This window comes from Dendrobates tinctorius, unplaced genomic scaffold (genome assembly GCF_039654945.1).
Source record: "Dendrobates tinctorius isolate UK_male_01 unplaced genomic scaffold, ASM3965494v1 ptg000011l, whole genome shotgun sequence".
In the NCBI taxonomy this organism is placed as follows: domain Eukaryota; kingdom Metazoa; phylum Chordata; class Amphibia; order Anura; family Dendrobatidae; genus Dendrobates; species Dendrobates tinctorius.
The window spans coordinates 68454333-68477158 of NW_027361679.1; the positions used below are offsets into that span (position 1 = coordinate 68454333).

Here is a 22826-nt window from a genome sequence, read left to right on the forward strand (position 1 = left end):
TCTGTGCCGGGGAAGACGATTCTGGCTGCAGCCATTTCTGGACCAGGTGCAACAGGTCAAACATTTTGGAGCGTGGCGGTTTGTCCCGGTGATAGGCCCAGCGATGAACTCGCTGTGCCCTGGTAGTCCTTGTTACCCCCAAGCGTGCGAGAATTCCCGCTTTTAATTTGGGATACTCTCTGGCGTCTTGTACAGTCAGGTCAAAGTACGCCTTCTGGGGCTCCCCCGTTAGGTATGGGGCCAGTACCTCTGCCCACCACTCTGGCTGAAGTTTTTCCCTCTCAGCCACCCTCTCAAACACCGTCAGGAAGGCCTCCACATCATCCTCAGGGGTCATTTTTTGCAATGCGCGTCTTACCGCCTTCGTGACGTGGGAGGACCTGGGGTTGGGGCGCTCGTCCTGCCCTCCTGGATGGCGGTTGCCAGAAGCTGCATCAGCTGCCGTTACACCTGCTGGCTCTGCTGGAGCTGCTGTAAGAACAGCCTGTTGGCCTCCTGTTGCTGTGTCTGGGCCTGGACCAGGTGTTTCAGGAGGTCTTCCGTTATCCCGGGTAGAGCTTGCTGCCTCGCTGAAAACTTTACTCAGGACATGCAGCAACGATCTCAAGTCTCTGCTGGGAACTCTGCCTGCATTCTCCACCAATTGTAGGGATTCTACTCGCTTTGGTGCGACGGGAGACAGTCAGGAGGCAGGTTCCCTTAAAGTTCATGCGGTTTATTACATCATAAACCAAACAGCACGTCACCAAAATAAACAGCCTTCAGTTCAGGAGACAAAGTAACATCGAATGTGCTTTCCTTCAGGCTCAGTCTGCGAGCCTCAGCGCACACAGGAGGCGTATACCTCCTCACACACAGCTGCTTGGTTCAACAGCAGGCCACATTATAAAAGTGTAGCCACACCCACGAACCCAGCAGCTGACTGGTCACATGACTGTGACCTCACCACAGGTCCTTCAAAACAATAATAATACGGCAATATTTGTTATGCCTTACATTATGGAGACAAGTCATTTATGAGCCACATATCTCCCATCGATTACACGACCCTTAGCCTCTGCCTAAAGCCGTAGGGCTTGGCACTGTCACCTACCAGGCAAGGGATTCTGGAGAGGGCATCGGCATTCCCATGTAGCTTCCCGGCCCTATGCTCTACATGGAAGCTGAAGTCTTGTAGGGCTAAGAACCAGCGGGTGACCCTAGCATTCTTACCCTTTGTTTCCCTCATCCACCTGAGTGGGGCATGGTCGGATATTAACCTAAACTTCCGTCCCACCAGGTAGTACCGTAATGTATCCACTGCCCATTTTATGGCCAAACCCTCCTTCTCTACAACTGAGTAATTTCTCTCACAAGAAGTCAACTTCCTACTCCAAGAGAGCGTGAAATTCAAACGCGCTGTGGTGAGTGGCTGGGGAGGAGGTAGGTTGTCCCCAAGGTCTGGGACCGGCAATGGGAAAAATGGCCGCAGCTCTGCAGGGAATAATGCACTAAAGCCGCCCTGTCCCCTGTTAAAGGACAGAAATGCTGACAAGTCCTGCCATGTGCCGCTGCGGGGGGGTGGGGAAACATACATACATTATACATACCTGCAAGGTGGGTCAACGGTTCCTCTTCTCCGATAAGGATCGCATCAGGAGCCCTCAGATGGGTAAGGGTCGCTGGAATCAGGGATCCTCCTTCCTGCACTGTCTCCATATGGTGCAGAAGACGGCGCCAACCCCTTACGAGAAGGGGGGAGGTTACCGCTGGTGACCACCGTCTTCCTCCCAGCCTTCTCCGAGGACAGGGGTGGGGAGGGGAAAAGGCTAGGACCGGCCACCGGGAATTGCCCTGGGTCTGAGAGTGGGCGATGTGGGTGACCCCACACTGCTCTCTCGGTTGCATAAGTATGAGAAAACAGAGAAATTACACCCTGTTACCCTAAGGAAGAAGAACCTGAAAGACAAAGAAAAAAGATTAATAAAACACAACAAGATACCTGAAAAAGAAAATGCGGATCTGGGGTCAGATCCCAGGTCTGTCTCCTACGGACACTAAGCACTGAGGTGCCTGTCGGTGGGTGTATACTGCCGGGGAGGAGCCATTTTCCTATTTTGCCTAGTGTCAGCCTCCTAGCGACAGCAGCATACACCCCTGGTCCTTAAGGGGTTAAAGCACTCTCCGTTCTGTTTTGTGGCATTAGTTGCCAGTTTTTGTGCTAAATTCGTATAAATGCTGCACGGGATTCATTAGCCTTGGCGCAAAGGAAAAAAAATAAAATTGTACTTTGCTCCAGTCTTGGACTTTCTGACTTTTGGAGAGAAAAAAAAGGGACAAAAAAACATACCGAAATTTGATGGCGAATTCAAAAATGCACCGGGGGAGAATTGGAGAAAAGTTGCGCCAAATGTTGCAACTTTTAAGACAGTTACAATGGATGGATCAGGAGAAAGGCTCAGGAATCGCTAAACTGCGCCCCGAGAGCGGGAAACAGAAACACGGTCTGAGCCTGCTGCTCTGTAGCGGCCGCCATGGGGTCACAGCATTACCCGCCGGCAGCAGTAACAGCCGCCGCCACCTTACTCCTCGGGAGCTGTTCAGCCTCCCGTATATCCGGGTACTGCCGCTTTAACAGCAGGAGCCAGCGGCGGGGCGTGATGACGTCACCGCTGCAGCTGACTGGCCACGTCCGAGGCAGACGGAGCAGGAGGCTACAGTGTTCTATGAGGGAGAGACCGGAGGGTGAGTGTGACCGGCTCCGGGTCCCGCTGATACTGGCACGTGCTCCATTGCCACCCGCCATGAACTTTTCTCTGGACTGTGCCGTGTGCGCTCAGCACATCCCTGTGTCTCATTGCTGCCCTGTGCACAGACTGTCAGCACTCGTTCCATAAAGCATAATGGGGTTTCACGTCTGGAAGGTGGTCCCCATCTATGCGGCGGATATGGGCTATCCCCCCAATCTTTGGGACCTGAGCACCCTTGGTGTGAAGCCAGCCATGCATATGGGTGAGCGCAGCGCTTCGCTATCTCCGGCGGTCCTATAAGAGTGAATGGAGCGGTGGTCGCATGATCAACCTCTGCGCCGTTCACATGGGACTTCTCAGTGCCCCAGGAAGTCCTCCATTCCATACAGGGGGAATAGCTTCCCAACCTATGGGGTTGTCCGGTCTTAAACTACATGTTTGCAGTCACTCTGCAGTGAATCATCATATAGTGTGCACTGTGAGGATTCGCCGGTGTCCGCCTTGAGAACGGCCATTGTGTGACTGCAAGTATGCTTTATGGATACTCTCCATGCAAGTGTGTAGAGTGACGCTGTGAACAGTCTAATCGAAGGTGGCAGGAAGTAGGCATATCACATATTTGCAGTCTCGTGGCCGGCACTGTTACCGGAGGACCCTCCTGCACTTGATGTGAGGATTCACAAGTCTGCAGTCACATAGAGTGGCCCCAGACAACTCCTTTACGACCTCTGATGCATAGGTACATCGTAGGTCGCCTCCCTTTCATTGATGCGGGCTCCAGCTCTGAGCCTGCTTTTTTTTTTTTTTTTCAGGCACATGACATCTGTTTTGATCAGCTGTCATGTGCCCCTGACAGCCGCATGTGGAATCACGATCCACCCACAGCTGTTAACATGTTAAATCAGTAACAGTGGCATTTAACTCTTGCTTAATGGAAGCGCATCACCTCCGGTCACATGATCACGGTGCGCCGATGGGTTGGCATGACAGCTAGGGGTCTCTAGAAAACCCCCGTATCTGTCGTTGCAGATCTCCTATAGACAATGGCTTCCTATGCACACTGCATGATCTATTAGTGATCGTTCAGTGTCATTAACAGGCTATTAACCCCTTATCGTCCGCCGATACGCTTTTTAAGGCGCTGAGAAATAATGTTATAGCATCGGAAGTTCCAGGGGTAGCCGAGACCCCAGAGAACATGATTCAGGTTGGTTTTTACCGACCCCAGTGTTGCCATAGCCATTATTCACCAAATAACAGCAACAACAAAAAAAAAAGTCTGATTAACGTTTAATTTCTCTGTCTTCTGATATGATCTAGCACATCAGAAGAGAGGGAAATGGGGTTCCCCCCCCGGTACCTGCAACTTCCCTTGGTCCCTCCAGCTGTGTGCCCAGGCCCTCGGCATCGTCTACTGGAAAAAAAATGGCAGGCGCACGCACAGTACGTCCGCCGAGACCTGCTGGCTGGCACCTGGCAACAATAGGAAATTTTTCCCATTGGTTCGTTTTGATCACAGTGATCAAAATAAAAAAAAAAAAATTGTAGCTCAAAACCCCCTTTATCACCCTCTTAGTTAGGTAAAAATAATAAAATAAAAAAATGTATTTCCATTTTTCCATTAGGGTTGGGGCTAGAGCTAGGGTTGTGTTGGGGTTAGGATTACGATTAGGGTTGGGATTAGGGTTAGTGGTGGGTTAGGGTTAGAATTGGGGTTTCCACTGTTTAGGCACATCAGGGGCTCTCCAAACACGACATGGCGCCCGCCATTGATTCCAGCCCTTCCGAGCTCTCCCATGCACCCAAACAGTGGCTTTCCCCCACATACGGGGTATCCGGCGTACTCAGGAGAAATTGCACAACAAATTTTGTGGTCCACTTTTCCTGATACACTTGTGAAAATAAAAAAAAAAATTGGTTCCAAAGTTAATTTTTGTGGGAAAAAACTAAAATGTTAATTTTTTTTCCTTCCACATTTCTTTAGCTCTCATGAAGCACCTGAAGGGTTAATAAACTTCTTGGATGTGGTTTTGCGCACCTTGAGGGGTGCTGTTTTTAGAATGGTGTCACTTTTGGGTATTTTCTGCAATATTGACCTCCAAACTCACTTCAAATGTGAGGTGGTCCCTAAAAAAAATGGTTTTGTAAATTTTGTTGGAAAATAAGAAATCGCTGGTCAAACTTTAACCCTTATAACGTCCTAACAAAAAAAATTGTTTCTAAAATTGTGCTGATGCAAATTAGACATTTGGGAAATGTTATTTAACTATGTTGTGCGATATGACTCTCTGATTTAAGGGTGCAAAAATTAAAAGTTTGAAAATTGCAAAATTTTTGCCAGATTTCCATTTTTTCATAAATAAACGCAAGTCATATCGAATAAATTTTACCACTTACATGAAGTACAATATGTCACGAAAAAACATTCTCAGAATCAGCGAGATCCATGGAAGCGTTCTAGAGCTATAACCTTATAAAGTGACAGTGGTCAGAATTGTAAAAATTGGCCCGGTCGTTAAGTACCAAATTGGCTCTGTCACTAAGGGGTTGAACCACGAGCAAACAAGTTGCCGATCGCTGGTCTTTTAGTGCCGCAGGTGGTCAAATGTAAGCAGACCCTTACCTTAGATACAGCCGTATATATTTTGCCCGCCTGCGCTATTGCAGTCATTCAGCCTGGCCATTGATGTTCAATGGTCAGGAAGGTCATTCAGGGACAAAAATTTCAAACACAGCCGACTTCGTACCAGCCGATGGCGCTTTGAAATCAGTAGTTTGTCACTCACAAGGGACTTTGTGACCCCACCATTCTTATTATATTGGGGGTCTTGGTTGACTTATCCCCTTTGATCATACAGTCATCTATACTAGTAATAGGGATAAATCTATTTAGTGGGAGAACCCATCTCCGTGTTGACCATTTGGAGCCTGTACAGTCAGACCTTTTACCTCTACTATTGTAGCAAATTATCAGGGCAGTCGGGTGTGAGATGTTTCTACTGAGCTAATGTGTTTTCTTCTGTTTTCTAGGACTGGTGTAGAAACTCTTCCACCATGCACCATAAACTGCTTAAGAGTGCCCATTACATAGAACTGGGCAGTTACCAGTACTGGCCAGTCCTGCTCCCCAGGGGAATCCGACTTTACACCTACGAACAGATCCCCATCTTCCTTAAAGACAACCCGTACATTACTGATGGCTACAGAGCATATCTTCCATCCCGTTTGTGTCTGAAGAGGTCAGATAAGTATTTATTGCCTGCTTTTTGATGGGGCGGTTACTTATTACTTTTATTGTGCTATGAAGTGGTGAAACACTAATGGGGAATCTCACCAGGAAAGTTTCCCTTCCTATCACCAGTTTTTTGCCCCCTAAAGATAGAGAGGATACAAGTACTGTAGAGTTTACGTCAAGTAATTTTGTGTTCAAGTATTTCACAAATGTATCTAATAGGCTAACATTTGGATCTTTCTGCAGCCTCTTCATTTTATCAAATGAGACTGTCAACATTTGGAGCCATTTGTTGGGTTTTTTGCTCTTCTTTACTCTCGGTGTTTATGACATGATGTCAGTTCTGCCGTCAGCGAATGCTTCCAGGGAAGACTTTGTGATCTGTTCCATTTGCCTGTTCTGTTTCCAGGTAAGTACTTGTTTGCCTTAAAGTTTTAATTTTTAAAGGAGCCCATACCTACTGGATCCCCGCATTTCCTCGATACTCCTGCCTCTGTATCTGAAGGATGATGATTCACTGTGTAGTAGCAAAACAATGTTCAGCAGTGAATGAAGAGCCGTAGGTTTAATAAAGTGGCAGCCGCAGAAGCCATAGTTACAGAGGAAAACTGTTCTATGTAGTTACCATGTAATGGGTGACCAGAAGTTGTTTTGTGATGCGAGTAGGCACAACTCTCTCCATTACACAGCACTCGTGTCGAGTAAACGTGCTCAGATAGGTGTTTTCCGAGTGCGCACTGATACTAACCACAGCGTGCTCGCAAAGTATGTTTGAGTTGCTGCTGTTGCATACCTTGGTCTCCTGTACTGTTCAGGTTGGGAAACAAAAGGATCAGAAAGATAGAACTCCGTGGCCTTCCCTGGCTGTTGCAATAAGAGCTCATTTATCAGTTAAGCCAAGTTCCAGGTGGTGATTGTGCAGGAACATCTTGTGTGCCCATATAATCTCCATGACGTACTGGTATGTCTATTTGTGGGAAATACCTGAAACTCTGACATATCTGCTCGTCCCAAGTCAGGAAGGTTGTTAAATAGCCCAAACCAGCTAATGAGTGGCTTCTCCAAATCCTACACAAAATATTAGTTTTAATGACTACTGCAGTCCCAGGATTATTCAAACTCTTCATGACAGGTATGTTTAGTAATTAGTAGAGCACTTGGGTGTTATGACCTGCAAATGAGATACATAGCCAGGCATCAGCTTCTGGCAGTGTTCCTGAGAAATCTTAGCCCTTACTCTTGGGAAATGGCATTGAGTTCACTAAAAATTAAAAGGGTTCTTTAACCCCTTCCTGACATCCGACGTACTATCCCGTCCATGGGACCCGGGCCCCTATGCCCATGGACGGGATAGTACGTCTACCGCGATCAGCGGAGCCCACGTGGTGAGCGCCGCTGATCGCGGCCGGGTGTCAGCTGATTATCACAGCTGACACCCGGCACAATGTGTCAGGGGCGGTCATGGACCGCCCCCGACACGTTAACCCCTTGCACACCACGATCAAACACGATCGCGGTGTACCGGGAGTTAAAGGGAAGCATCAGCAGGGAGGGGGCTCCCTCCGTGCTTCCCTGAGCCCCCCACGGCAGCGCAATGTGCAGCGCTGCTGCGGGGGCTCCTTTCCTCCAGGCCCCCGAATCCAAGATGGCGACGGGGGCCTTCGGGGGCTTGGAGGAAGCTGGCTTCCTCAGTGCCTGCAAAGCGCTGGCAAGAGGAAGTCCTCTTCAATGCCTGTGACAGATTGCTGATCTGTCACAGTGACAGATCAGCGATCTGTCACAGGACAGTGATGTCCCACCTGGGACTATGTAATAAAGTAAAAAAAAAAAAAAAGTGTAAAAATAATTTTAAAAAAATCGCCAAATAAATTAGTAAAAAAAAAAAAAAAAATATTCCCCAATAAATTCTTTTTGAAAATAAAAAAAACCAAAACAATAAAAGTACACATATTAGGTATCGCCGCGTCCGTAACGACCCGCCCTATAAAACTGTCCCATTAGTTAACCCCTTTAGCGAACCCCTTAAAAAATAAAAAACGAAGCAAAAAATGATTTATTATCATACCGCCAAACAAAAAGTGTAATAACGCGCGATCAAAAAGACGCATATAAATATCCATGTTACCGCTGAAAACGTCATCTTGTCCCGCAAAAAACGAGCCGCCACACAGCATCATCAGCGAAAAAATAAAAAAGTTATAGCTCGCAGAATAAAGCGATGCAAAAATAATTATTTTTTATATAAAATAGTTTTCATTGCAAAAAACCGACAAAACATAAAAAAACGACCTAAATGAGGTATCGCTGTAAACGTACTGACCCAAAGAATAAAACCGTTTTATCAATTTTACCGCACGCGGAACGGTGTAAACGTACTCCCCCAAAAGAAATTCATGAATCGCTGGTTTTTGTTCATTCTGCGTCCCAAAAATCAGAATAAAAAGCGATCAAAAAATGTCACGTGCCCGAAAATGGTACCAATAAAAACGTCAACTCGTCCCGCAAAAAATAAGACCTCACATGACTCGGTGGGTCAAAATACGGAAAAATTATAGCTCTCAATATGTGGTGATGCAAAAACTATTTTTACAATAAAAAGCGTCTTTTAGCGTGCGACAGCTGCCATAAATAAAAACCGCCATAAATAGTAAATCAAACCCCCCGTTATCACCCCCTTAGTTAGGGAAAAATAATAAAATTAAAAAAATGTATTTATTTCCATTTTTCCATTAGGGTTAGGGCTAGGGTTAAAGCTGAGATTAGGGTTAGGGGTGTGTTGGGGTTCGGGTTGGAGTTAGAATTGGGGGTTTCCACTGTTTGGGCACATCAGGGGCTCTCCAAATGCAACATTGCGTCTGATCTCAATTCCAGCTAATTCTGAGTTGAAAAAGTCAAATGGTGCTCCTCTTCCAAGCTCTGCCATGCGCCCAAACAGTGTTTTACCCCCACATGTAGGGTATCAGCCTACTCAGGACAAATTGCAAAACAATTTTTGGGGTCCAATTTCTCCTGTTACCCTTAGGAAAATAAAAAATTGGGGGCAAAAATATCATTTTTGTGGAAAAAAATGATTTTTTTATTTTCACATCCGAGCGTTATAAACTTCTGTGAAGCACTTGGGGGTTCAAAGTGCTCACCACACATCTAGATAAGTTCCGTGGGGGGGTCTAGTGTCCAAAATGGGGTCACTTGTGGGGAGTTTCAATAGTTTAGGTACATCAGGGGCTCTCCAAACGCACATGACACCCGCAGACCATTCCATCAAAGTCTGCATTCCAAAATGGCACTGCTTCCCTTCCGAGCCCCGACGTGTGTCCATACAGTAGTTTTCTCCCACATATGGGGTGTCAGCTTACTCAGGACAAATTGGACAACAACTTTTGGGGTTCAATTTCTCCTGTTACCCTTGGGAAAATAAAAAAATTGGGGAATAATTGATCATGTTTGTGGAAAAAATACGATTTTTTTCTTTTCATGCCCTGGCATTATAAACTTCTGTGAAGCCCTTGGGGGTTCAAAGTGCTCACCTCACATCTAGATAAGTTCCTTAGGGGGTCTAGTTTTCAAAATGGTGTCATTTGTGTGGGGTTTCCACTGTTTAGGTACATCAGGGGTTTTCCAATCGCGACACGGTGTCCGATCTCAATTCCAGCCAAAAACGTCAAATGGCGCTGCTTCCCTTCCGAGCTCTGCCATGCGCCCAAATAGTGGTTTACCCCCACATGTGGGGTATCAGCGTACTCAGGACAAATTGCACAATAACTTTTAGGGTGCTGTTACCCTTGGAAAAATAAGAATTGAGGGTGAAAAGATCATTTTTGTGGAAAAAATATGATTTTTTAATTGTACGGCTTTATGTTATAAACTTCTGTGAAGCCCTTGGGGGTTCAAAGTTCTCACCACACATCTAGACAAGTTCCTTAGGGGGTCTAGTTTCCAAAATGGTGTCATTTGTGGGGGGTTTCCACTGTTTTGGTACATCAGGGGTTTTCCAATCGCGACATGATGTCCGATCTCAATTCCAGCCAAAAACGTCAAATGGCGCTGCTTCCCTTCCGAGCTCTGCCATGCGCCCAAATAGTGGTTTACCCCCACATGTGGGGTATCAGCATACTCAGGACAAATTGCACAATAACTTTTAGGGTCCTGTTACCCTTGGGAAAATAAAAATTGGGGTGAAAAGATCATTTTTGTGGAAAAAATATGATTTTTTAATTGTACCGCTGTACGTTATAAACTTCTGTAAAGCCCTTGTGGGTTCAAAGTTCTCACCACATATCTAGATAAGTTCCTTGGGGGGTCTAGTTTCCAAAATGGGGTCACTTGTAGGGGGTTTCCACTGTTTAGGTACATCAGGGACTCTCCAAACGTGACATGGAGTCCGATCTGAATTCCAGCCAATTTTGCATTGAAAAAGTCAAACGGCGCTCCTTCCATTCTGAGCTCTGCCATGTGCCGAAACAGTCTTTCCCCCCCACAAATCAGGTATCAGCGTACTCAGGACAAATTGCACAATAACTTTTGCAGTCCAATTTCTCCTGTTACCCTTGGTAAAATAAAAAAAATTGAACCTGAAGTATTTTTTTTGTGAAAAAAAGTTAGATGTTCATTTTTTTTTTTTAAATATTCAAAAAAATTCCTGTGACGCACCTAAAGGGTTAATAAACTTCTTGAATGTGGTTTTGAGCACCTTAAGGGGTGCAGTTTTTAGAATGGTGTCACTTTTGGGTATTTTCTATCATATAGACCCCTCAAAGTGTCTTCAATTGTGATGTGGTCCTAAAAATAAAATGGTGTTGTAAAAATGAGAAATCGCTGGTCAACTTTTAACCCTTATAACTTCCTAACAAAAAAAAATTTTGGTTCCAAAATTGTGCTGATGTAAAGTAAACATGTGGGAAATGTTATTTATTAAGTTTTTTGTGTGCCGTATCTCTGTGATTTAAGGGCATAAAAATTAAAAGTTGGAAAATTGCAAAATTTTCAAAATTTTTGCCAAATTTCCGTTTTTTTCACAAATAAACGCAAGTTATTTGAATGAAATTTTACCACTAACATGAAGTACAATATGTCACGAGAAAACAATGTCAGAATCACCGGGATCCATAGAAGCGTTCCAGAGTTATGACCTCATAAAGGTACAGTGGTCAGAATTGTAAAAATTGGCCCGGTCATGAACGTGCAAACCACCCTTGGGGGTGAAGGGGTTAATCCATAGTTCACAAGTTCAAAACTGCATGGCCTTCTTCAAATCTCATCAAAGATTTTTTATGGCGTTCAAGTCAGACAACTGTGTCAGCCACGCCATCATCTTCCAGGGCTTCTTCGGAAACTAAACCTTGGTGAATTTTGAAGTGTGCCTGGAATCATTGTCCTGTTGGGAGGTCTGATGACGCCCAACCTGCATCTTTCTCAGAGAAGACATGATTGTTTCTCCTAAGATTTCCTGACACTTGATTGAATCCATCTTGTCCTTCACACGCTGCAGGTTTTCAGTGCTGCGGTTAAAACATCTCTAGAACATCGCTGAGCCACCACCATTCTTCCCTGTGGACAGTGGTCTTCTTTTCAGTGTATGCTTCATTCTTCTTCCTCCAGACATACCGTTGATCTATAAACCTGAAAAGTTCCAGTTTTGTTTCATTATTCCACAGAATAGAATCCCCAAACTTCTGTGACATATTTATACGCTTTTGAGCATATTAGAGCCAAGATCTCTTGAAGTTTTAGGTTAGTAGATGTGTATGTCTTGGAGTTCGGCTTGGACACCTTCACTGTTTACTATGTAAATTGAAACCTCATTGCCTGCTGCCACCAAATCTTACTTCTGGTCTTTTGTAAGTCACTCAACGATTTTTGACCACATGCCTCCTCAAGAGTCTGGTGGTAGTTTGTGATACCTTCCTCTTTCTCCACATTCAAGCAGTGTAGTCAGTGTTTCTTTAATCTTGAACTTGAGAATATTGCCTGTTTTTGTATTTTTACCTTGTTTGTTTATGGAATTTACCTCTTAACTCAGATTTTTGGACTACTCCATTGAAAATCCAGGAATGTTAGTGAACCCAAGGACATTTCTCATGAGGAATTGGCTAAAATTCTTCAAAAATGCTACAGTCAGTCTATGTATCACGTTTGTAGAAGATCCTAATTAGAGGTGAGTGAATATCTTCGGTTCCCCGCTTACGGTATTCGGCAAGCTATAGCGGCTTCCTGAATCGCTCCGGCTGAACAGCTTATCGCCGCTGTATGTGTCGCGGCTGTGTCACCGTCACAGCACATGCATGGAGAGCCTGTGTATTTGGCTTTCCATGCATGTGTAGTGACTGTCACACAGCAGCGACACATGCAGCTGCGGCAGCGATCAACTGTTCAGCCGGCTCGATCCAGGTATCTGGGTTCCTGCTGTAGCTTATTCGGCAAGCGCTATAGCTTGCCGAATAAACGGGGAACCGAAGATATTCGCTCAACTTGCAGCGCTGGGGTCCTGGGTTCAAATCCCACCAAGGAAAACATCTGTAAGGAGTTTGTATGTTCTCCCCATATTTGCATGGGATTCATCCGGGTACTCCGGTTTCCTCCCACATTCCAAAGACATACTGATAGGGAATCTAGCTTTTGAACCCCATCGGGGATAGTGCCGATAATGTTTGTAAAGTGCTGTGAAATTAATAGCGCTATATAAATGAGTAAAATAAATAAACTCTAATCCTAATAGAGCACCCTTTGGCTATTGGGTACTAAAGATGCCTGCGATGAAGGGATTGAACAATCCTTAACCGCAGTAGACAGTAAAGCTGGTATTTTGTTGAGAATTTGGAGAAACCACTTAATAGTTGTCTTGAAATATCTAAATAGGTTTTTGTTTGGGTTATTGCAAACAGCAGAAAGAGTTAAAGTTTGCTGATATAAATTTACAATAGGGGTTGAATAATTTTGATTGCTACTGTAGTTAGTGCAGTATGTTATGTAAGCAGTGAAAGGATCACATGTTGGGACTAAGGATATAGACACATGAGTATTTTTTGTACTTGTGTAGCGCAATTTAAAGCGAACCTGTCAGCACTTTTGGCCAATATAAGATGCGGCCACTGTTTTTCAGGGCTTATCTACAGCATTCTATAGTGCTGTATATAAGCCCCCCAGTCCGACCTGCAAGATAAGAAAAATAAGTTTTATTATACTCACCCTGGGGCGGTCCGGTCCGATGGGTGTCGCAGGTCCGGTGCCTCCCATCTTCTTGCGATGCTGCCTTCCTGCTTTGTTCATGGATCCCTGGCATTGCGCTCCTGTGCAGGCGTACTTCTCTGCCCTGTTGAGAGCAGAACAAGGTACTACAGTGCGCAGGTGCTGGGAAACGTCAGAGAGACCCAGCGCCTGCTCACTGCAGGAATCTGCTCTGTCCTTAACAGGGTGCAGAAGTACGCCTGCGCAGCAGCGCGATGTCGGAGAGCGATGAAGCAACAGGAGGGCTGCAACACCCACCATCCCACAAACTATAGCACTCATCACCCCGATCAGTGAATTTTTGCTATACTTTGTTGTCCCCTCATCACTCTCTTTAAGGAGTAATTTGAAGAGCCACATGTGAATGGCACCACAGTGCGTATGACTGACCACAGCTCCATTTACATGGTGCTCTTCAAAGCTACATTTCCCAGGATCATGGGGGTCCCAGCGGTCTGATCCACAACAAACAAAGTCATCCCCTATCCCCACATAATGCTCCATACAGTATTATGGGCCCCATATATTACTGCATACAGTATATTGGGCCCAATATATTACTTCATACAGCATAAAGGGCCCCATATATGACTTCATACAGTATAATGGGCCCCATATATTACTTCATACAGAATAATAGGCACCATATATTACTTCGTACAGCATAATGGGCCCCATATATTACTGCATACAGTATAATGGGCACCATATATTCATAAAGTATAATGGGCCCCATATATTACTTCATAAAGTATAATAGGCCCCATATATTACTTCATACAGTACAATAGGCCCCATATATTACTTCATACAGTACAATGGGCACCATATATTACTTCATACAGCATAATGGGCACCATATATTACTTCATACAGCATAATGGGCACCATATATTACTTCATACAGCATAATGGGCACCATATATTACTTCATAGAGCATAATGGGCACCATATATTACTTCATAGAGCATAATGGGCACCATATATTACTTCATACAGCATAATGGGCACCATATATTACTGCATACAGTGTAATGGGCACCATATATTACTGCATACAGTGTAATGGGCACCATATATTACTGCATACAGTGTAATGGGCACCATATATTGCTGCATACAGTGTAATGGGCCCCATATATTGCTGCATACAGTGTAATGGGCCCCATATATTACTGCATACAGTATAATGGGCCCCATATATTACTGCATACAGTATAATGGGCCCCATATATTACTGCATACAGTATAATGGGCCCCATATATTACTGCATACAGTATAATGGGCCCCATATATTACTGCATGCAGTATAATGGGCCCCATATATTACTGCATACAGTATAATGGGCACCATATATTACTGCATACAGTATAATGGGCACCATATATTATAGTATACAGTATAATGGGCCCCAAATATTTCATACAGCATAATGGGCCCCATATATTACTACTTACAGTATAATGGGCCCCATCTATTACTTCATACAGTACAATGGGCCCCATATATTACTTCATACAGCATAATGGGCACCATATATTACTTCATACAGCATAATGGGCACCATATATTACTTCATACAGCATAATGGGCACCATATATTACTTCATACAGCATAATGGGCACCATATATTACTGCATACAGTATAATGGGCCCCATATATTACTGCATACAGTATAATGGGCCCCATATATTACTTCTTACAGCATAATGGGCACCATATATTACTGCATACAGTATAATGGGCACCATATATTACTTCATACAGTGTAATGGGCCCCATATAATTCTTCTACCCAAACCCTGCTGTTCTGGTCTCCTCAGTGTATTCTGATCCTCCGCAGTGCTTGGCACAGGGACATCATTAACTTTACCTATATAATTGTCCACTTGGACTGATAGTAATAGTGATTTGTTTGTACCCTGTTGTCTGGCGCTGGCCCACTTTATGGGAGTGCTCAGGGCATATGATTATACACCAGTAAAAAGTATGAGAGGCTCAATGTGACCAGTGCCACCTAGTTTCCTACCCCTCTTATTCGACTGGTATTGTGGGCACACTGACTTGTACTGAGGAAAAGAAAGAAAGAACTGAGAGAAAAAGAAAACCGAGAGAGAAAGAAAGAACAGAGAGAGAAAGAAAGAGGGGAAAGAAAGAAATAACAGAGAAAGAAAGAAGGAAAGAAACAGAGAGAGAAAGAAAGATTCTATAAAGATACTACAGCAGCCCGGCTCCCACTGTAGTGCCCACCTGAGCCTCCCGATGCAGGTCATATCATGATCCGCTCACATGGTCGACAATCCTGAGTCCACGGCGATCCTGCTGTCCGAGCTGTTGGGGGAGGATACGGTGATGGATCTGAAGCATTTCCTGAAGTGCCTCCATGGTTCCGTCACAATCTCCTCCCAAAATTACCTAATTTCCAGTCAGCTTCTAGCACGTCACTTCTGGTGGAACGTCACGTGCGAATTATAAAGTGCTCCTCGGGGCTCCGCCGTGTACTCCTGTGTCCGCGGGAAAAGTAGGCTCCCAGCCGGGGCAGAATCTCTCTCAAAATCGGGACTGTCCCGCTGGGAGGTATGAATGCTCCCCACCATACACCTTGTACACGTATGGCTCCGCATACATCATACACACACGGTTCTGCTTTTTATGCCTCATACACACACGGCTCCGTTCTGTACACCTCGCACACACACGGCTCCGTTCTGTACACCTCGCACACACACGGCTCCACTCAGTACACACATGGCTCCACTCCGTAAACCTCGTACACATGCGGCTCTGCTCCGTACACCTTGTACACACGTGGCCACGCTCTGTAAACCTTGAACACAAATGGCTACACTCCGTAAACCTTGTACACATGCGGCTTTGCTCCATACACCTCACACACACGCGGCTCTGCTCCGTACACCTCGTACACGTGCTGCTCCGCTCTGTACACCTCGAACATGCGCTGCTCTGCTCTGTACACCTCGCACACGCGCTGCTCCGCTCCGTACACACGGCTCCACTCCGTGTACACACACGGCTTTTCTCCATACACATGCGGCTCTGCTCCTTACACCTCGCACACACGTGGCTCCGCTCCGTACACCTCGCACACACACACACGGCTCCACTCCGTGTACACACATGGCTCTGCTGACAGATATGAATATTATACAAGTGCTTCTCACTAAATTAGAATATCATCAAAAAGTTAATTAATTTCAGTTCCTCACTACAAAAATTGAAACTCATATACTTTATATAGTCATTACAAACAGAGTAATCTATTTCAAGTGCTTATTTATTCGGTCGTCCATGACAGCACCACCTGAGAGAGGGGATCCGCCCTTCAGGAACAGGAAACCTACAGATACAAAAGGGCGGCACCTCTCCCACGCATCAGTTGGTTTCCTGTTCCTAGAGGACAGGACTCCCTACAGATCGTCCGTCATGGATCGTCGAGGATTCCCAGGCCGGCTGACCGACCCAGGTAGCGGGGGGGTCTCCTACCTCGGTCAGCGCGGGGTCCCTGGAAGCACCACGGTGGGGCCGGGTAGGTCTCAACGGCAGTGGACGGAGCAGGTGGAGCAAGGGGTCCGGTGGACAGCTGTCTCCAAAGTGCCAGCACCAGGAGGTATGTTCCCCCCCGGGGTCCGGTCTTCTCACCGTCCGGGCAGACGTTGGCGCCCAGTCGGCAGGCGCAGAGCGACGCACGTGGGGGCTGGAGGCATTTCTGAGCCGGGGGCGCCGTGCCGACTCCTTTCCGCGCGGTCTCAAGTGAGCGGCGGAGGTGACGCGGCGGAAGGGGTGGGGCCGGGAACGCCGAACCCAGAAGTTGGGTGCCGGCCGGCTTTCCGGTGTGCGCCGTGGAAGCGTGACTGTCCTAGGTCGCGTGCGGTGGGAGGGGGGGGGGACTGGAGCACAGGGCGGGGAGGTCGCGAGCGGGTCCCGGGTGGGAGGTGCCTCAGCCAGAACCCTGCTGACCCGGACATCAGGAGGCTTTTTAAGGCAGGCGGGGACGCTGCTGGGGTGCTTCTGAAGGCCCAGCAATGGATATGACGGAAGCCCCCATAGACCAGCTGGACGAGGTGCAGGAGCGCCCGCAGAAACAGGCCACAGTGAAGCCTCATACGAGTGGCCAGCAAAAGAAGCAGGGACGAACGAGCGGACAGCCGCAGAAGTTCCTTCAGACTAAAGGATCCCCCTGCCTCCCTCCGTGATCCGGTACCTGCTTCAACTGCATGGGTAAGAGATCTCCGTGAATGTACCCTGATGCAGTGTTCCCTTATGTTTTTTCGCAGGGGAGGAAAGCTACGGGAAAACAGAAGCATAGGGAATGTGCCCTCTGTAGTTGCCCCTTTCCAGATGGCCACCCTAAAAAGTTATGTCAGCCATGCGTGCGACAGACTGTAGGGGTTGAAAGGGAACAATAGTCCATGGGTGGATTGACAGGCCCTAACACTCTCCCCCGTTTATACAGGTAGCGGAAGAGACGCCTGACTTCACTACAATCCTGAGGGAGATAATCAGGACAGAGATGAAAGCCCTATCCCATGGGGAATCTTGTAGGAGAAGAGAGGCTAGTTTTTCAGGCTCGGAGTCCTCGGTCGCCCCTAGGAAAGACGAGGACTCCTCAGATTCCCCGGCCTCCTCTTCGTCTTCCTCAGATGAAGACTCTAGCTGGTTCTGCTTCCCCTTAGACCAAATGGATAGGCTAGTCAAAGCAATAAGGTCCACCATGGGGGGTAGCAGACACAAAGCCGGAACTCTCAGCACAGGACATGATGTTCGGGGGTCTAGATCCAAGGAAGCGCAGGGCCTTTCCATTAAATGATAAAGTCCAGAGTCTGATAGAGAATGGAAGAGGCCTGAAAAAAGGGGCACCTTGCCACCAGCCTTCAAGCAGAGGTACCCTTTTGATGACCCAGTGGTAAGCAGATGGAATAAGGCCCCTAAGCTGGACGCAGCAGTAGCCAAAGCCTCCAAAAAATCCTCCATACCTTTTGATGACATGGCCTCCTTAAAAGATCCGCTGGATAAAAAAGCGGATTCTTTTCTAAAGGTAACATGGGAAATGTCAGCGGGTGCCCTAAGGCCAGCGATAGCTGCCACATGTACAGCCAGATCCATGATGGTCTGGCTAGATCAACTGGATTCTCGGCTGAAAGACGGAGCCTCGAGAGCATCCATTCGTAAAACTCTGCCGATCATCCAAAATGCCGCTGCTGATGCTTTGGTGGACTCTGCAAGGATGGCGGCTAGAACCGTGGGATTGTCTAATGCTGCTCAAAGGGCGCTCTGGTTAAAATGCTGGCCGGGAGATATCCAGGCCAGGTCCCGACTCTGTTCCATTCCGTGTGAGGGGGAATATCTTTTTGGCCCCGTCCTGGGCGAACTATTAGAAAAAGCCGGGGATGATAAAAAGAAATTCCCCAGTCTGCCGAACCCTTCTTATAGACGTCCCTTTACCAGGAAGGGATATTTCCGTAGAAGGCCATCCAGAGATCAAGGCAGATGGGATGAGAAAAGAAGGAAAGGTACAGGATTTATGTTTGGAGGAGGGGGGCGCCAGGAAGGTCCAGCACGTGACACTAAAAAGCCGCTCCAATGACTAGTTGCTCTGGTAGGAGGGAGACTAGCTGCCTTCTACCCAGCCTGGTCGCTGATCGCAACTGGATACTGGGGGTGATAGCTGCGGGACTACGACTAGAATTCTCCTGGGTTCCCCAAGATCAATTTAAGGTCACCCCACTCAGGTCTTCCACATCAGAACAAGCTGCCCTGGAGGCCGAGGTTCGTGATCTATGCCGCAAGAAGGTCCTAACAGAGGTTCCAGAGGGAGAAAGGGGGAAAGGTTTCTACTCCCCTCTGTTCCTGGTCCGTAAGTCAGACCGCTCCTTCAGGACTATAATAAATCTTAAGGCCCTCAACGAGTTTCTGGTCATACGTCTGTTCAAAATGGAAACAATCAATTCCACAATAGAATTGCTGTTTCAAAATTGCTTTATGGTGGTGTTAAATTTAAAAGACGCCTACTACCATATACCCATTCATGCAGCTCATCAGCGCTTCCTCAGAGTGGCGGTTCAGTTAGATGGGTCAGTTCAACATTTCCAATATGCGGCCCTCACCTTTGGGGTGGCAGTCGCTCCCCGTGTGTTTACTAAAGTTATAGCAGAAGTTATGGCCCATCTACGTGAATCAGACATTCTAGTAGTCCCCTAACAGGACGACTTCCTTATTGTAGGCAAAACGGCGGAACATTGGAACAGCTTCAAAGGGCGATGTCTGCCCTAGAGCGGTTAGGATGGTTGCTTAACATCAAGAAATCTCGGTTACAGCCGATGAGAGTCCAGCAATTCTTAGGCCTAATCCTAGATTCTGGGAAACAGGAATGCCGTCTGCCTCCGGAGAAGCTTGTTCGCCTACACTATCAGGTCCTGAATGCTTCCAATAACCCCACCATGTCCCTCAGGAAAGCCATGTCCCTTCTGGGTTCCCTCTTGTCCTGTATCTCGGCAGTCCAGTGGGCACAGTGTCATACAAGGAAACTACAGGATGAGGTTTTATTACATCAAAGAGTCCTTGGGGGTTACTTGGAGGGCCAGCTAACCGAGTCCCTAGCGTGGTGGCTAGAGAAGGATAATTTATCCAGAGGGGTACCCTGGGAGTATAACATAACCCGCATAGTCAACACGGATGCTAGCCCTTCCGGTTGGGGGGCTCATATGGGTGAGATTCTGGTCCAGGGCCTATGGGAGCATCAGATAGAAATGTCGTCTAACCTGAAAGAATTGACAGCAGTGGAGCAGGCAGCTAAAAAGCTCCTTGTGTATCTACAGGGCCATCACGTACGAGTGTTCTCTGACAATCAGGTCACCGTGGCTTATATCAACCACCAAGGCGGGACTCGTTCCAAACCCCTGATGAATGTAGCAGAGCGGTTGTTCCAACTAGCAGAGCAGCATTTTCTATCTTTAACAGCTCTACATATAAAAGGGAAAGAAAACATCACGGCAGATTTCTTAAGAGGCAATCTGCTAAAGCAAGGAGAATAGTCCCTAAAAACCTCCATCTTCAATCTGATTGTACAAAAGTGGGGACAACCAGAGGTAGATCTCTTCGCCAACAAGGAAAACAGGAAATTAAGACAATTCTGCTCCCTAAATCCCAGAGAATTCTCTGGCGGTAGATGCCTTTCTGATAAAGTGGGACTTCAGGCTAGCCTATGCCTTCCCTCCCCTATCTCTACTACCCCTGGTGATGAGGAAAATCAGAAAAGACGGAGCAAGGGTTATAGTTATTGCTCCATTTTGGCCCAGGAGGGCATGGTTCTCATGCCTCAGGACCATGTCAGTGTCCGATCCTTGGGTTCTTCCGGACATCCCGGATCTCCTATCCCAGGGCCCAGTTTTCCATCCTCAGGTGGCTGGCCTACATCTGATGGCGTGGAGTTTGAACGGTCACTGCTACAAGATAAAGGGTTCTCCCCAGATCTGATTAACACCCTACTTAAAAGTAGAAAAATCATTACTACCAAAATTTACGTCAGAATTTGGAAGAAATTCCTTCTGAACTCAGGAGTAGTTGCTGGAGATTCAGCGCCTATAATTCAAATCTTAAACTTTCTACAGAAAGGTCTGGACATGGGGCTTTCCACCAGTACCCTTAAAGTACAAGTATCAGCCTTGGGGGCCCTCTTTAGCTGCAACATCGCGGGTAATTACTGGGTCAGTAGATTAATTAAGGTCGCAGGTAGATCCAAACAAGTAGTGAAGGATAGGTTCATGCCATGGGACCTGAATTTAGTGCTTACGGCTATCACGGAAGCTCCATTCGAACCTATGTCATCAGCTTCCATAAAAAAAACCTGTCCCTCAAAGTAGCCTTCCTGGTAGCTCTGACGTCGGCTCGTATACTAAGCGACATCCAGGCATTATCTAGGCGTCCTTCTTATTTACAGTTTAAAGACGATAGGGTAATACTTAGGCCTGATCCAGCGTACTTACCTAAGGTAGTTTCTAGCTTTCATAGGACACAGGAAATAGTCCTTCCATCCTTCCTCCCTAATCCAGTTAATGAGAAGGAAAAGAAACTACACACCCTGGATGTTAGGAGATGCCTCATAGAAGATCTGGCAGTTACCGATCCCTGGAAGAAAGATAATGCCCTGTTTGTCTCCCATCAAGGCCCTAGGAAAGGTTTTAGAGCGTCAAAAAATACACTAGCCAGGTGGATTAGAGAGGCAATTTCATTAGCATACACCTCAAAAGGCAGGTCGGCACCTGGGAAGCTGAGGGCGCATTCCACTAGAGCCATGGCGACCTCGTGGGCCGAGAGATCGGAAGTCTCCATTGACCAGATATGTAAGGCGGCTACTTGGTCCTCTCCGAGCACCTTTTATAGTCATTATAGGCTAGACCTGGGTGCTTCCGCAGACCTCTCCTTTGGTGTAAGGGTGCTGCAGGCTGTAGTCCCTCCCTAAAGTAGTTATTACGCTCTGTAATTCTCTCAGGTGGTGCTGTCATGGACGACCGAATAAAGTCTTAGTTACTCACCGGTTAACGGTATTTTTCGGAGTCCATGACAGCACACGTATATTCCCTTCCCTTAGTTAAATTGGGTGTGCACGTCTTCCTCTTGTATATGTCCACTGGTGATAAATAATTAAGTATTGATAGTATTGTACATAAATCATGCCATTAACCTTGGAGGTCCTCTTATGCTCTGTAATCCAACTGATGCGTGGGAGTGGTGCCGCCCTTTTGTATCTGTAGGTTTCCTGTTCCTGAAGGGCGGATCCCCTCTCTCAGGTGGTGCTGTCATGGAAAAATACCGTTAACCGGTGAGTAACTAAGACTTTCTGTTTATGTTGATGATTATAGCTTACAGCCAATGAAAACACAAAAGTCATTACCTCAGTAAATTAGAATTAACAAAAAACCACCTGCAAATGTTTCCTAAGTATTTTAAAGGATCCCTTAGTCTGTTTCAGTAGGCTCCACAATCATGAGGAAGACTGCTGACTTGACAGATGTCCAGAAGGCAGTCATTGACACACTCCACAAGGAGGGTAAGCCACAAAAGGTCATTGCTAAAGAAGCTGGCAGTTCAGAGTGCTGTATTATTATTTATTATAGCACCATTTATTTCCTGGTGCTTTACATGTGGGCTCCAAGCATATTAATGGAAAGTTGAGTGGAAGGAAAAAGTGTGGTAGAAAAAGGTGCACAAGAAACCGGGATAACCGCAGCCTTGAAAGGATCGTTCAGAAAAGGCCATACAAAAATCTGGGGGAGATTCACAAGGAGTGGACTGCTGCTGTAGTCATTGCTTCAAGAACCACCACACATAGACGGATCCAGGACATGGGCGACAAGTGTCGCATTCCTTGTGTTAAGCCACTCGTGACCAGTAGACAACGCCAGAAGCGTCTTACCCGGGCCAAGGAGAACTGTTGCTCAGTGGTCCAAGGTGTTGTTTTGAGATGAAAGTAAATTTTGCATTTTATTTAGAAATCAAGGTCCCAGAGTCTGGAGGAAGAGTGGAGAGGCACACAATCCAAGCTACTTCAAAAATTTGGGGAGAGTGGACTGCTGCAGGAGTTATTGCTTCAAGAGCCACCCACACACATACATATCC

General features: G+C 46.5%; 1 protein-coding gene across 2 annotated transcripts in view; it reads left to right on the top strand.

Annotated features, from left to right (window-relative positions):
* The first annotated feature begins 2568 nt into the window (after nt 1-2568).
* The window catches only part of PAQR3 (progestin and adipoQ receptor family member 3), a 39665-nt gene continuing 19407 nt past the window's right edge, over nt 2569-22826 (top strand). Inside the window, exons 1-3 of one of the 2 annotated variants that reach the window (XM_073543071.1) lie at nt 2569-2724; nt 5760-5968; nt 6208-6370. In XM_073543071.1, the coding sequence (XP_073399172.1) occupies nt 5784-5968; nt 6208-6370 (348 nt within the window). In that variant the 5' untranslated portion in view covers nt 2569-2724; nt 5760-5783. The other variant, XM_073543079.1, reaches the window with a different exon arrangement.